The sequence below is a fragment of the Triturus cristatus genome, chromosome 2_2 (assembly GCF_964204655.1).
Source record: "Triturus cristatus chromosome 2_2, aTriCri1.1, whole genome shotgun sequence".
NCBI classification, from domain to species: Eukaryota; Metazoa; Chordata; class Amphibia; order Caudata; family Salamandridae; genus Triturus; species Triturus cristatus.
In genome coordinates this window covers 79258881-79274815 of record NC_140582.1, presented here as the reverse complement: position 1 = coordinate 79274815, position 15935 = coordinate 79258881, and the positions used below count along the sequence as shown (strand labels likewise).

Sequence of the window (15935 nt, the reverse complement as noted above, 5' to 3'; positions counted from 1 at the left end):
AGGATAATGTGCCTTTTCTTCCTACATACTTATGTCAACCCTGCCACATAATTTGGCCCTCCACTGCCACAACGTCCTGCTGGCCCTCTTTATTGGATGTGTGAAAAAATGTGTGAGGTTAGAAAAATGGAATGGGTGGAGTGGGGTTTAAGGTTAACCTACTAACATTAACAGTTGTCTTCCTTGTCTTTTCATTTTCTTTTTCTATTGACCTTAATTAATCTTCGACTAAAGCTGTCTTCCATCGAATCAGAGTATTCTTATTCAATTCATATCAATTTCAATATCTCAATATATTTGGGAAAAAAGTGGTAACCAAACTGTGAAATAACACAATTAAATAAATAAGTAAAATAAACTCCCCCAACCAACCATATCTCAAAAGTTCTGACACCTGCCCTCTATGGACTTCAAATGAACGTTTTGTTATATCCCCTTTCTCTTTTCAGGAATACCTTTCTTTCTCGCGTAAACCGCAGTCTATTTCTACCCCCATAGTCAAATTGACCTCTAAACTTCTCCATTTACTGACTCCCCTCGCACAACACACTAAGGACTCCTTCCTCAAATCAACCATTTGGCATAATAAAAGTTCTGACACAACCAAGGCAGCAAATGACACTGAATTAAACATACATTTATAGTGCTAACTGAGCTTATTCAGATATAAGCTTTGCAGGTTCATACTGACACTTGACCGTGTAGAACCAAACTACTGTTATCACACAACCACCAGAGAGATACACAACTATGTCCAGTAGGCCTGGGCGGCCTCTTCTTACTGAGGAGGACACATCTATGATCAGACCTACTACAGCCAAATGTAGGCCACCATGGCCTTGAAGAAGGTTGTTCGGCAACAAAACTATAGACTCAAGGTAGACTTACACTGGTCTCTGCTGATAAATTGAGGTACGGTGTTCAACTGAAGAGTGCTTGGATTCGGCGTCCCGACTAGCTTGTTCTTGGCCATTTTTGTGTTCGCCTTGGCAAACTCTAGCCGAAGGGTTTGTGGAATTTCAGGATCAAATCGAATTCCCTGCATAAAAAATAAAGAATAAAAAACATGTGTGAAGTGGAATTCATTACTAAAGAAACGGGACAGATACTTTCATATGTGAAGAGTCAGAGACGAAAAAGAGCACCAACAACATCGGATGGTCTCTTGCATACCTTTTGTGAGCCAGAGCCATCGATGCCATTTTCTCCCAGGCTTTTACTCAACTGTGCATGTTCCAGAATTTCTTCAACTATATATATTTTTTAAATGTATCTTTATTGTGTTTTAACAATTTACCAGCTTGCAACAGCCTAACAGAAACTATTCCATTATCATAATAACATAATCCTCTCTTACCGCATCGCCCTCCAGGATAGCAACTCCAGCACTCCTCCACATTTATGTATATTGCATGTCCATAATCTATTGAGGCTTTCACCACCATAATCATATGACTATACTATATCCCACCAGCAAGCCCCGTAACTCCACCCTTCCCCGTACCAAGTCCCCCCTTTCCATTATCGCATTGGAATTTATTAAAATCTTACACCACCTTGATGCCCCCACTATCACCACCGCCCTGTATTGCTTGGCAGTTTCAGGAAATAAAGATTTTGAGAAGAAGAGCAAATTACAAAGGGTTCTTTAAATGTCTCATTGTTTCATTTTTAGAAGTACCTGAAATTACTTTTAATTTTGTAGCATTTGTAACATTTAGAATTGTGTACTCTGTTTAGCACACTATGCTCTCTCATACTTCTTGAAACAGAGGCACAACCTCCTTATGGGTGAGCATAAGGAGGCTGACTCAATACTCCATTTAAAAGGGCTACAACATCAGTCCTGGTGCACAGAATGGTATTTGTACTACACCACCTTGATTTGCAGCAAAGAGAGGAGGGTGACTTTACGGACTGAAGCAGTCTAGGGTGTGTTGTTGTGCATTATAGACAACAAAATAAAATAAACTAGGAGACATGCAGGCAGAAGGAATAAGGCAGTTACCCAGTTCTTATAGTTCCTATCTTGAAACTGGGAGAGCGTAATTTTACATTTGCATAATTAAAACATTCATGATCAAAGTGCGATTTAAAATGCTAAATAACATGTGTATATTATTCACATAGGGGCAGATTTACAAGCCCCTTGCAGCACTTTTAAAATCTACAAGATTTCACTGCGTCACTTCTACGCCGCCACTGCGTCAAAACCTTACACCTGCTTGAAGTAGGGGGTAAGGAGTGACGCAGCACAATAGGAATAGGCATTCCTCAGCATTGCTGTATTTGCATTGTGCTTGTGACACAACTCCAGCAATGCGTTACCTTTACGGCAACAAATGCGTGACGCATCTGTCAATCCATGCGGCACAGTGCGCCACATTGTAAATGCGGCGCATCCATGGTGGCACAAGGTTTTTTTTGCGTGAAGCAATTGAACTGACGCATCTCTGCTAATATACAGAGATGCGTCAGTTCTTGTAAATCTGCCCCATAATGTGTAGTAGGTGACTACCTTTAGCCAATATGAGCAGCACCCAAGTTAACATGCTATGTAACTTAAGTCAGTAATGAAACAAGTTGTCCGTGACTGCTTTAGAGAAGAATAAATTATAATTTATCATGTGTGTGTAGCTTAAATAAGTCAAACACTGGTAAAAAATACCAAAAATAAATGCAACATACCCTGCTGTCTAAGATAGCATTGTTCCAAACGTGCAGTCAATGTAAAGCACAAAAGCGCCAAAGAATTGTTTAAGTTCAGTATATTTAATTTCATATACTTGAAACAGATCAAAATTAATTTGACAAAGGGAAGGTACAAAGGTTGCTCAAAGGAAGAGAGAAGAATGGGTGTGCTCGTGATGGGTAGGGAAAAGTGAATAGTCACAAATATTCAGAGTTTATACATTTTTACGGCTTTGGCAATGGACTGGTAAATAGACCAGTACAGAAAGGCCTGTCCCAAACAAATCATTTATAACATTTTTTATATACTTTTTGTAAATGCATAAATGCAACATCAAGTGAAGGGGATGGGATGTGATACAGGCCGTTAGTGGGTGGGGTGCATCAACGTTTCGACTCGGCTTGTGCATAGAGGGAGACTTAAACCTCCGCTGCGAGTCTTCTTCAGGACGAAGGGGGGGGGGGGGGGCAATCTTTTCCTGGTGCCACACAGGCATCTCAGGTACAACACTGGAGGTTGAGTACTTAATGGCTCTGTCAGTGTTATCCAATAGTAGTGAGCTGAAATCCACTCGTGAGGACCCACCTTGTGAAGTTCTCACCGGTTTTTAATACCGTAAATTAGTTATGACAAGGTCATCAGACAACTGATTTAATCTGTTATACACAAATGGGGCCGCTCCTATTAGAATTACCTAAAGGGTGCTCAGTAGTGTTGTGTGTATGTGAGTGTGGACATCTCACAAAAAGTTTAGGACTGGCCTCACACACCACCTGGTGTTATGCTTCATCATTGGCCAGTCCTCGCCCTCTATAAAACTCGGTTTGACAGAGGGCGGGCATACACCTGACGACAGGGATGCACTTCTAACTAAGAGTGAGTGAGGGAAGTTAAAAGCCATTACAGTTACCTCATTTAATGTTAAATGATCTAGGTGGCTGTATGCTATATAAAAACAAGTGAACGGCGAAATGGGGAGAGTTATTGACCCCTCGCCGTGTAGAGTTGGGTCGACATGTTTCTGCCTTGTGTCAACAGAGGTACTCGGCATTCATCAGGACCTAGATACTTAAATACATACAGGGCTCCACTCTTACCAACAATGTGGTTAGAAAAAACCTGCGGTGGGGTGACCTTTGTCACTTTCTGCTGTCTAGGGGTCTTTAGTACCCTGTAAAAACGAAGAATAAACAACACATACTAAGCAACCATCAGAAGTGAAGGTCATTCATGAAAAGGCAAACACCACTACTCACATTTTTTAAGCGCGCGTGGCTTAAGTGTATAACACGTGTCTGTCATACGTGAATACACAAGTGAATATAAAAACACAGGAGAGAAATATCTCCCACATCTTACCTACAGACTTAACCCTATGTGCTTCATGGGAGGGGGAAGTAAAGGAGAACCCCTGTAGTCAAACCCTGAAGAAGTAAGCACATGTAGAACAACATTAAGCGGCATGATTTGACCGAAAAATACTAAAACGGGAGAGACATCCCCTGCACATGCATCCAACGTACATTCATACCCCAAAGCCTTACTTCGTCAAGGTGCGCTCTCCGTGGTATCACCTAGCTGTACACTGCTCTCATCCCCGGTGACTAATGAGTATGGAGGGGGCAGGCATATAAGTAATACCCTTTATTGGTAAAACACAGGGAGGGGCCAGCTTTAATCATTGATTGGACCCATCCGTGTGGTATCCGGTGTCCGAAATGCACCCGGCCACATTGGTGCCTGCCGTGGCCTGACCTGCGTGTAATGCGTCGCTCCGCATTACAGAAGGATCCGGAATCCAATCAATCCTCTGTGTAGCGCGCCCGAAGTGCCTGATTATCGCTGCTCTGATTGGTGCGCGGCTACTACAGGAAGTGTCTGTCCCATCTACCCTGCGTGTAATGCGTTGCTCCGCATTACGAGAGGATCCAGTGTCCGTGCCATCCTCTGTGTAAAGTGCAGGGTATGCCTGATCTACGCTACTCTCTATGGGGCGCGGCTTCGAAAGGAAGTTTCTGTCCCATAAAACTGAGACACCGGAAGTCAGGCAGGTTAAGTACTACGGGGGTACGGGGCTGCCCTCGAATAAATACACTGTCAGTCTCTGGAGGCAAGGCAGAATAAATATAGTGCACAAAAGAGAAAGTGCCATGATATTTCTCAAAAAAATATAATATAATAATGCCAAGTTTAAATGGACAGTGTATAAATGCCGTAATTATACAAAAAGCTCTGGTGTAGGAAGAGCGTTAGGGTCACAGGGTCCCTGTTCCAATATGTAAATTTAAGGAATGCAGGGGCCGCATACAGAGTTAAATAAATTGAGTCGAAGGAAAGGCTAATTATTCATTGGGTGTGCCTGGCTCATAACAGGACTTACTGAAGGGATAAGGTGTCCCCTTTGGTATTTATACCCAAGTGTTATTAAGCCCATATTGAAATTGCCATCGTCCCATTTGAAGCCAGGGGATTTCATCATTCAGACCAACATCCCAAGAACGTAAGCGGAATACCCAATGTTATTATCTTAGAAAAAGGGCTTTTGTCAGATCTGTTTTTCGTCTGTTCATGACCTCCAGGACCACCCATCTTATGTCAGTGTCTTTATGGTTTGCCTCAAGGCAATGTCTGGTTAGCTTGGTGTTGGATCTACCGCAGCGAATGGTGCTGCGATGTTCGTTCACTCTGGTTTTTATTTTTCTAGTGGTCATACCCACATACCTGAGATTACATGGGCACGTCAGTAGGTAAACGACCCCCTCAGTGTTGCAGTTACTGCTAAAAAGAAACAGCAGGTCCGAACAGCCCTTCACGGGGCATTTATGACAGAATATCTCAGAAAGAATACTGCCCCTAGAGGACTAGTTGTGACCAACGAATCAAGACTCTTTTTAGACAACAAAGAGTTTCGTATTAATTGGTCGGGATTGCATGGAAATGCACGAAGGACTGGTTAGTTCTTATAATCAATACTGCTAGACAGCTAGCAGATGCATTACTTGTTGAAATACAGCAAAGTGAAAGCCGATTAAAAACTCTTGTCTACATTACCGTTTATAAGAAAAAAATTGGAGGAAATCAATAGTGATCAGTCAGAATACCGGGAATACTTGACCCAGTGTAAAATCACTAAACTGCAAAAGGATATACAAAAATTCAACCGTGATACAGTATATCCTTATACCACAGATGAGTATTACGACCAGCCACAACAACCAAAGACAACGCGCAAACAGTCGTTCAGACCTACTCCACAAAATTGGACATTCATTTCGGGTGAGGAAAGGAGTAGCTCAGAAAGCAGTAGTGATGAAAGTACAGGCAGACAATTTGGGAGCAAACACCAAAACCCACATCACCCAATGTATGCACCACCAATACATCCGTTTGGTTTTTGGCAACAACCCTTCTACCCCCAAGGATTTGGATTTCCACCAGGACCCCAGCCTTTTTTATCCAGAGGCCGTGGCAGAGATAGGGGAAGACAAAAACAAAGAAGAAACATAAGAGTCCAATGGGACGACCAAACGCCAAATGCAAGGGGGGCAGTGACTCGGAGCAGGGGCAGAGGCAACGGCCCTTCAACGAGCAAGGAATGAGTAATATTGTTAATCTGAGTAACCACATAATCACAAAAGATGAAGAGTCTGTCTTATCAAATGGTTTGGGGTTTGTACCAACGCCAACCAACGTCCCCTTCCTCCTGCACACAGAACTGGTGCAGTTCTTCAGGAAGATAAAACTCAGGGAGTTCTTCGGTGACAATGAAGAAGAACACAGCTCCGAGAACAACACTGGACTAAGGAAGACATCTACTTTCTCACCACCATCACAAGATATACCATGTAACATACAAGCTTTTGAAAAAGCAGTCCTGAATGAGGTGGATAGAATTGATTTCCAAAACACAAAAGGCTTCCAGAACCTGACGAAAGGTGAAAGGAGTGCACTTCAGTCCTTGAAGAATAACAGAGAGCTGGTAATCAAACCAGCCGACAAGGGGGGCGCGATCGTGCTCATGAACCTGGATATGTACCAGGATGAATGTAATAGACTGTTGAGTGATACCAACAGCTATGAGGTTTACAACAGCGGTCCCACCAACCGTCTTTTGAACCGAATTAAAATCATGGTGCACGAGGCGGTTACCAATGATTGGATAACGAAACATGAAGCTGAATTCCTGACCAATGACAATCCCTGTACACCCAGATTCTACACCCTCCCTAAGATCCACAAGGGCAAACCACCACCACCAGGTAGACCAATCGTGTCCGGCATTGGTTCACTGCTGGAACCCCTGTCACAGTTTTGCGATTGGTTTCTCAAACCAATTGTTCAAAAATCGAAATCATATTTACGTGACTCAGAAGATGTCCTATGCAATCTACGAGACCTTGAGATAAATAGCGCTGAAGACATACTCATAACTATGGATATCGAGGCGCTTTACACAAGTATCCCGCAGAGACGTACTCTGGCGGTAATTGAACAGATCCTGCTTAATATGGAATGGATCTACACTACCCCGATACATTTCATTCTAGAGTGTGCAGAAATTGCCTTAACTTAGAACATTTTCGACTTCGAAGGTACTATATACCACCAGATCTCTGGTACGTCCATGGGCAGCACATTTGCGCCGAGCATGGCATGCTTGTATGTACACCAGTTTGAAGAGAACTTTATCTTCAACCAGAATAACCCCTATGTAGCACAACTTAAGACATGGAAGCGCTACATAGATGATATACTCATCATCTGGCGGGGTACAATGGAAGAAGCGAAACTATTCACACAATGGATTAACTCTAAGGATGTACACTTGAAATTCACATACTCTATTGATAAAAACCAAGCCATCTTCTTGGACTTGGATATCTCCATGAGCCCAGAAGGGATACGCACTAAAGTACATAATAAACCAACTGATAAAAACAGCTTACTGTTATATGAGAGCTTTCATCCAAGGGCACTACAACAAAATCTCCCAGTGGGTCAATTCCTCCGGATACGAAGGAACTGCTCTGATACGGACACTTTCAAAGAACAAGCTAACCAACTGGAAAAGAAACTACTGAATCGGAATCACCCCGTGACTATGGTAAAAAAAGCAAAAAAGAGGGCCAGGAATAACCACCGAGAGATCCTCTTAGAAACCACCAATAAAGAAAAAAACAATAGGATAGTCTGTGTTACTACCTAAACTCCAGTATCAAATCTGGTCCAAAACATCATTAGAAAGAAATGGTCTATTCTGAACAGCGCCAACCAACATTGGGAACCCCCGCTCTTTGCATTTAAACGCAGCAGAAGCCTACGTGATGATCTGGTCCAGGCACAAACACATCAGAATGAAACCACAGACCAGATCACACTCTGGGGCCAGCCAAGACCATACGGACACTTCCCATGTGGGAATTACGTAGCATGCCCCCAGACATAAACAACTAAAGAAGTTGACATTGGGACAGGCAACCCCTGGAGGTTGAAAAACTTCAGTAACTGCAACACTGAGGGGGTCGTTTACCTACTGACGTGCCCATGTAATCTCAGATATGTATGTATGACCACTAGAAAAATAAAAACCAGAGTGAACGAACATCGCAGCACCATTCGCTGCGGTAGATCCAACACCAAGCTAACCAAACATTGCCTTGAGGCAAACCATAAAGACACTGACATAAGATGGGTGGTCTTGGAGGTCATGAACAGATGAAAAACTGATCTGACAAAAGCCCTTTTTCTAAGAGAACAACGCTGAGTATTCCGCTTACGTTTTTGGGATGTTGGTATGAATGATGAAATCCCCTGGCTTCAAATGGGACGATAGCAATTTCAATATGGGCTTAATAACACTTGGGTATAAAAACCAAAGGGGACACCTTATCCCTTCAGTAAGTCCTGTTATGAGCCAGGCACAGCCAATGAATAATTAGCCTTTCCTTCAACTCAATTTATTTAACTCTGCACGAGGCACCTGCATTCCTTAAATTTACATATTGGAACAGGGACCCTGTGACCCTAACGCTCTTCCTACACCAGAGCGTTTTGTATAATTACAGCATTTATACACTGTCCATTTAAACTTGGCATTATTATATTATATTTTTTTGAGCAATATCATGGCACTTTCTCTTTTGTGCAGTATATTTATTCTGCCTTGCCTCCAGAGACTGACAGTGTATTTATTCGAGGGAAGCCCCGTACCCCCATAGTACTGAACCTGCCTGACTTCCGGAGTCTCTGTTTTATGGGAGAGAGACTTCCTTTCGAAGCCGCGCCCCATAGAGAGTAGCGTAGATCAGGCATACCCTGCACTTTACACAGAGGACGGCACGGACACCGGATCCTCTCGTAATGCGGAGCGACGCATTACACACAGGATAGACGGGACAGACACTTCCTGTAGTAGCCGCGCACCAATCAGAGCAGCGATAATCAGCAGCGATAATCAGGCACTCCGGGCGCGCTACACAGAGGATTGATTGGATACCGGATCCTTCTGTAATGCGGAGCGACGCATTACACGCAGGTCAGGCCACGGCAGGCACCAATGTGGCCGGGCACATTTCGGACACCGGATACCACACGGATGGGTCCAATTAATGATTAAAGCTGGCCCCTCCCTGTGTTTTACCAATCAAGAGTATTACTTATATGCCTGCCCCCTCCATACTCATTAGTCACCGGGGAGGAGAGCAGTGTACAGCTAGGTGATACCACGGAGAGCGCACCTTGACGAAGTAAGGCTTTGGGGTATGAATGTACAATGGATGCATGTGCAGGAGGATGTCTCTCCCGTTTTTGTCTTTTTCGGTCAAATCATGCCGCTTAATGTTGTTCTACATGTGCTTACTTCTTCAGGGTTTGACTACAGGGGCTCTCCTTTACTTCCCTCTCCCATGAAGCACATAGGGTTAAGTCTGTAGGTAAGATGTGGGAGATATTTCTCCCCTGTGTTTTTATATTCACTTGTGTATTCACGTATGACAGACACGTGTAAACCATGGCGCGCTTAAAATGTGAGTAGTGGTGTTTGCCTTTTCATGAATGACCTTCACTTCTGATGGTTGCTTAGTATGTGTTGTTTATTCTTCTTTTTTACAGGGTACTAAAGACCCCTAGACAGCAGAGAGTGACAAAGGTCACCCCACTGCAGGTTTGTTTCTAACCACAGTGTTGGTAAGAGTGGAGCCCTGTATGTATTTAAGTATCTAGGTCCTGATGAATGCCGAGTACCACTGTTGACACAAGGCAGAAACATGTCGACCCAACTCTACACGGCGAGGGGTCAATAACTCTCCCCATTTCGCCGTTCACTTGTTTTTATACACCATACAGCCACCTAGATCATTAAAAAATTAAATGAGGTAACTGTAATGGCTTTTAACTTCACTCACTCACTTCGGGCCCCCACTTAGTTAGAAGTGCATCCCTGTCGTCAGGTGTATGCCCGCCCTCTATCAAACCGAGTTTTTAAAGGGCGAGGACACCAGGTGGTGTGTGAGGCCAGTCCTAAACTTTTTGTGAGATGTCCACACTCACATACACACAACACTACTGAGCACCCTTTAGGTCATTCTAATAGGAGCGGCCCCATTTGTGTATAACAATTCGTGTTGGAGGCAGGCTACCTCCTATCGCCCTGGTGTGCCTCTAGTTCCCTTCCCCAGTAGAATCTGGGGCTAGTGTGCGTTAACTGATTTAATCTGTCAAGACCTTGAAAGAAAAACCAGGCGTCGCACGCCTCGTAGAATCCCTTCTGCCAAGTTCAAGGGCCACGCCCGTTTTTTCTTTCAAGGTCTTGACAGATTAATTCAGTTGTCTGATGACCATGTCATAACTAATTTACGGTTTTAAATACCGGTGAGAACTTCACAAGGTGGGCCCTCACAAGTGGATTTCAGCTCACTACTATTGGAAAACCCTGAATGCCTGTGTGGCACCAGGATTAGGTTGCCGCCCAAAGCCCCCCCACCCCCCTTCATCCTGAAGAAGACTCGCACCAGAGGTTTAAGTCACCCTCTATGCACAAGCCGAGTTGAAACGTCGACGCACCCCACCCACTAACGGCCTGTATCACATCCCAACCCCTTCGCTTGATGTTGCATTTATGCATTTACAAAAAGTATATAAAAAATGTTATAAATGATTTGTTTGGGACAGGCTTTTCTCTACTGGTCTCTTTAACAGTCCATTGCCAAAGCCGTAAAAATTTATAAATTCTGAATATTTGTGACTATTCACTTTTCCCTACCCATCACGAGTACACCCATTCTTCTCTATTCCTTTGAGCAACCTTTGTACCTTCCTTTTGTCAAATTAATTTTGATCTGTTTCAAGTATATGAAATTAAATATACTGAACTTAAACAATTCTTTGGCGCTTTTGTGTTTTACATTGACTGTACGTTTGGAACAATGCTATCTTAGACAGCAGGGTATGTTGTTGCATTTATTTTTGGTATTTTTTACCAGTGTTTGACTTATTTAAGCTACACACACATGATAAATTATAATTTATTCTTCTCTAAAGCAGTCACGGACCACTTGTTTCATTACTGCATTGTACCCAGGTCTTGCGACGTTTATTGGGTTACCCCATTAATTTGTAATGTAACTGAAATCAGTCACATTTCTATTGCGATCTTGAACATTGACTTTTAGACGTTTAAGGCTAAGAGGCCTGCATATTTCATTCTCACTTGTTTTGCATGATTATGTGTTTTTTCATTGCAGATGCTGTTTTCCCAGACGCCTGTTGCTAATGAATGAATTGCGTGTTGTTATGAATTAGACAACTAATAGTGAGGTTGTCATAGGAAGAAGATAGCAAGGCGAGAGAGGACTTGTGGGAAGAGTTGATTGTGTTTGGCAGTCTGTCCAGTGTAACAATTCAAGGACATAGCCATGCATGGACCACTGTGTTGGCCTGACGAAGAGGGGAGTTTACCTGTTGCCAGAGTCTGGAGTAATATGATTGTCTCCCAATAGTGAGAACAAGCTGTAATGTTTCAAACTAGTGCCTTAATGTATAATAATAGTGTGTGTTCCTTAGACTAGGAAGGAGGTGCTTGCTGACTTCGAACTGAGAAGATCCTTTTCAACTCTGCTGATCTCCACAGCATGGGTGCAAAGGCTTTATGTGCAAGCATTCATAATCTCTCATCAGAGACCTTTATTTGTTTTTCTGAAGCTGACACCTTACCTTATTTGCCTAACCAACTGCCCTTTCCTGACCTATACCTACTTAATTTAGATTAGGGGGTTTCTCTTATGGAACACACTTTTTGGATAGTCCGTATTCTTTCTGAGGTTTTTTACTAATGTTCTATTTTTCCTCATTTTGAAATATCGGCTGCTGGACCATTTGAAATTGAAATATTGATGCTTACATTTGAATACTTACCAAATAATGCCTTTGATTTAACTAAATTTGTTAATACATCTTTTAAGCTTATTCAAATCTCGTTGTTGTTTCCTGTGGTGCAGCACTGGTTTTCTCTGTTTATGGAATTTCACGTAAATGATTGCTCCTAACACTCTCTCCACGTTGACGAACAAAGGTCCATCATACCAGTGTCAGGTTTTGTATGGTGAATGCACACACCATTTGATATTTAAGAATCCCCTTTCATCAAGATGTAATCTGGGCTAATTCATACACTTGAATCAACTTTCCTCCAGCCAAAGCACTCATGAACAATAAAAACAAAAAACAATACCAGTCATCTGCCTGAACCCTCCAGCAAACATCCATGCCATTTCCCACTGTATTCCACATCCAGGATTCTGTACCAGATAAGCTCAGAAGAATTTTAGTGGTTACTCGTACACATCATATATCATGCTGAAAGCAATAGGTGCTTGGGAAATAACTTGTTCTTCTGTCCCATCAAGCAGTCTTTATAGATAAGATGTCCTGGAGGCTCAGATACTTTACACATTTTCAGGATATCTACAGAGGTCTAACACAAAATAATGGGGGCCCTCTGCAGAATGTGGAGAGGGGTCTCTGAGTCTACCATATTTTACAGATATTCATTGCCTTTGGGCTGAATGGGGTGGCCACTCTAGCACTGTGGACCACCCTGCACCACAGAGGTTGAAGGGGCCTGTGTTACACCCTCTGATATTGCAAATTTACAGGCAATTAATTTAAATAGAACATATTTAAATAGTCAATGGTCATCTAGACAATGTGGCATGGATCTGGCCCTCAAGCACCTACGATAGACAGATCTGTGTATATCCACATGTTTATAGAATGCCAAACATAACCCAGAGGAGACAAAGAGTACAGCTGTACTCCAGTAAATCCTGGGATAATATGTTAAGGACCACAAGCTGCCAAAGCTGGTCCACAGCTCTTTGGTTTCTGTCAAAGCAGAGGTGCTTGGGCTAGATGTAGGGAGTTGGCAGTTCTTCAGGCCACCACAATGGGATCATACCTGACAGTCCTTTGTGGTGGTCTTCGCCTATACAGAAACAGCCTCAATATATTGCATGATCATATTTTTTCTGCAAAATAATATTTAAAAATGTAACGAACAAGCAAATGAACTACTGTGGTAATGGATCCATTTGTGTTAGGCTCATGAGCAACTGTGATCAGTGCACACAAAGGAGACTAAAATGCATTATTTTGCTCCCTGTCCAATCTGACACTTTATAGCAGCACGGTCCTTCTTATAGCCTCAGTACTAGACATGGAAAAACTTCAGCACTCTCTTAATATTATGCTTCCAGAGTTGCCTTTCTGTTGGAGCAGTATAAGACAATAGGTATTCACAACTCTCCACTGGTTCAAGAATAACCTAACATAACTTTAGGCATAAAACACGGATATATAAGGAGGTCAAACTTCTTGGTGAAGAAAAAGGGAAATGATTGCCCTCATAACACAGCATGCACCTTACTTATTTTGCTTTCTGCCTTTTTTTTCTTAAGATTTTGTGATAACACAAGAATTCCCCTCCTCGCCTCTAAGCGGAGAATGAAATTTTTACTGGGGCTAGGTTGCCCAGTGGTTAATTCGAGCCGGTGCTTGCAGATGGAGCTTACCAGCACTCATTTTTGGGGACCAGCACTTATTTTTCCTCATCAACTTTGACCAGGAGCGATAGAGAGAGAAAAACCCAAAAGAGGAAAAGAAGGAGGAACAGCATTATTGAAATTAGTGACAGAAGGATGCAAAAGAACCTGCAAGAGTGAGATAAAGATGCAGGGAGTGTTTGGTGGTGGATTAAAGAGGCATCAGGTGGACTCAAGACTATGCAGCCCTAATATTCAGCAAGCCAGACGTCCATAGCACCAGCAGTGGACTACTGAACAAATCTATGGGACAATCACTTATTCTTTTACAAATTAGCATTGAAGATGAGCTGGGACTCCTGCAGCACTGGTGAGGCGGGAATTACAGGTTTATCCCACCACAGACACCCTGCTGAACGGGTCAGGAGGCGTAAACATTTGATTTCACATTAAAGTCAGCACATTTGGCCAGTTCACTGTTAAAAAGGCACTTGATTTTCATTCCATAGAGGAATCTCAACACAACTCATACGGATGAGCTCCCTCTGTGCCAATATATTCAGTCTTTGTCTAGGTCCAGTAAAGTGAAGAGACAAAGGCACACCGGCTATGTGGGATAATTAAGCATTTCAAAGTCTTGGACAGCGGATACTCCTAGGCCCTCCTTACAAGATGGCTGATAATTGGTGCGATATTCATTGAACCCACAAAAATCTTACTGCATTGACTCGGAATTTATCGGGTGTGATAAATACCACCTAATTACGAGTTATTCCTCAATAATGGGGAATAACATGCAGAATTTGGTGCATACTGTTCCAGAATCTGCAATGTTCCAAGTATTTTTCCCCTGATAAATATAGGCAGGTTTGACCTGTCGAAATATATCCAGAGGATGCTATTTTTATCCTAACACTTGCTATTCTGATAAGTACGGTATTAGAGGTTAACGCTCATACTGGAATTAAACTGCCAGCATGTAACTAGCAGCCAGCCTGTTAAACAATAACTAAAAAGTATTTTCTCTCTGCTCCTACTTTTCAGCACTTACTACTGCTATCTATTCCTCAAGGCTGCCTTTCGTCCCTTTAGTTTTCCCTTTATTTGATGGAATAAACTAGGTTACCATTATAGGAACTTTAAAATGCAATGAAAATGCATTTAACTGCTACAACTGTAATAGTTGTGTTACTCCTGTCTTATTCAACCAGTGCTATATTTGGTGTACCGAAGTTCACTTTTCCTATATACACTGATAAAAACCTTTTGAAAAAAATAGAGAATCTGAATTAGTTTTCTCCTGACTCGTCTGCCTTTAAAGGTGGAAGTGGAGGGCACAGTGGTGCCTTTAAGGCCTATCTCCAGCAGCTCTCACAAACAGCCTTGTACTGCTTCTCATCTCTCAAATGCTTCTTTCTTGCACCCTGAACCTTTCCTGCAGCATCATGCTAAGGGTACCTAAAGAGTTCGTCTCGACTAATCCTAAATTCACTTTGGTGTTCAGATTTCCGTAGGAGTCGCTTATTTACTATCTCTCCAGCTGCCACGGTGTACAGTATGCTTACCATCCAACCAGTGAAAGAGTTGTTGCAAAATTCAGAATGTTTTACTGCAACACTGGTCACTGCATATGTCTACATGGACCGGAAAACCCACTTGCAGGGGCATACCTACCATTGGTGCAGCTGGTGCAGTGGAACCAGGGCCCAGCGGCCTACGGGTCCCACTAAACCCTGCTTATTGACGCCCTTCACAGTTTAAACAGGGGCTCATTCCCTTTATTACAATGGGGCCCATGACATGTTGGCTACTCCAATGCCCACTTGTGCCCACCTCCATGGTCCTTCATTTGGGTTCTTGGTTGTTTAACCAATCTGTTATACTTACCTGTTACACAGGGAATGGACACTGTACACCCTGTAACTCTGCTAACACATCCATGTAAGACAATAAGCCCATAAAGTTGAAAAAGAAGGGTTGATACATGCCGTTTAATACAACGTCAACTTCTTTGAAGGTCAATCAATCAATCAATCAATCAATCAATCAGTCAATCAAGTCGCATTAATATAGCGAGGCTTGTCACCGAGACAATATCCAGGCGCTTGCTGCAGGTATCAGTCGAACTGCCAGGTCTTGAGTGCCTTCCTGAAATGGGTCAGTGAGGGTGTGAAGCGGAGGGGGAGGGTGTTCCAGTCTTTATCTCA

The 15935-nt window shown here is 42.7% G+C and overlaps 1 protein-coding gene across 2 annotated transcripts in view; it reads right to left on the bottom strand.

The window, feature by feature from the left end:
- The window catches only part of RBPMS (RNA binding protein, mRNA processing factor), a 653722-nt gene that overhangs the window by 190738 nt on the left and 447049 nt on the right, over positions 1-15935 (bottom strand). For both annotated transcript variants that reach the window (XM_085641072.1, XM_085641073.1), the window contains exon 5: positions 889-1039. In XM_085641072.1, coding sequence (XP_085497198.1) covers positions 889-1039 — 151 coding nt within the window. The remainder of the gene's footprint in view (positions 1-888; positions 1040-15935) is intronic.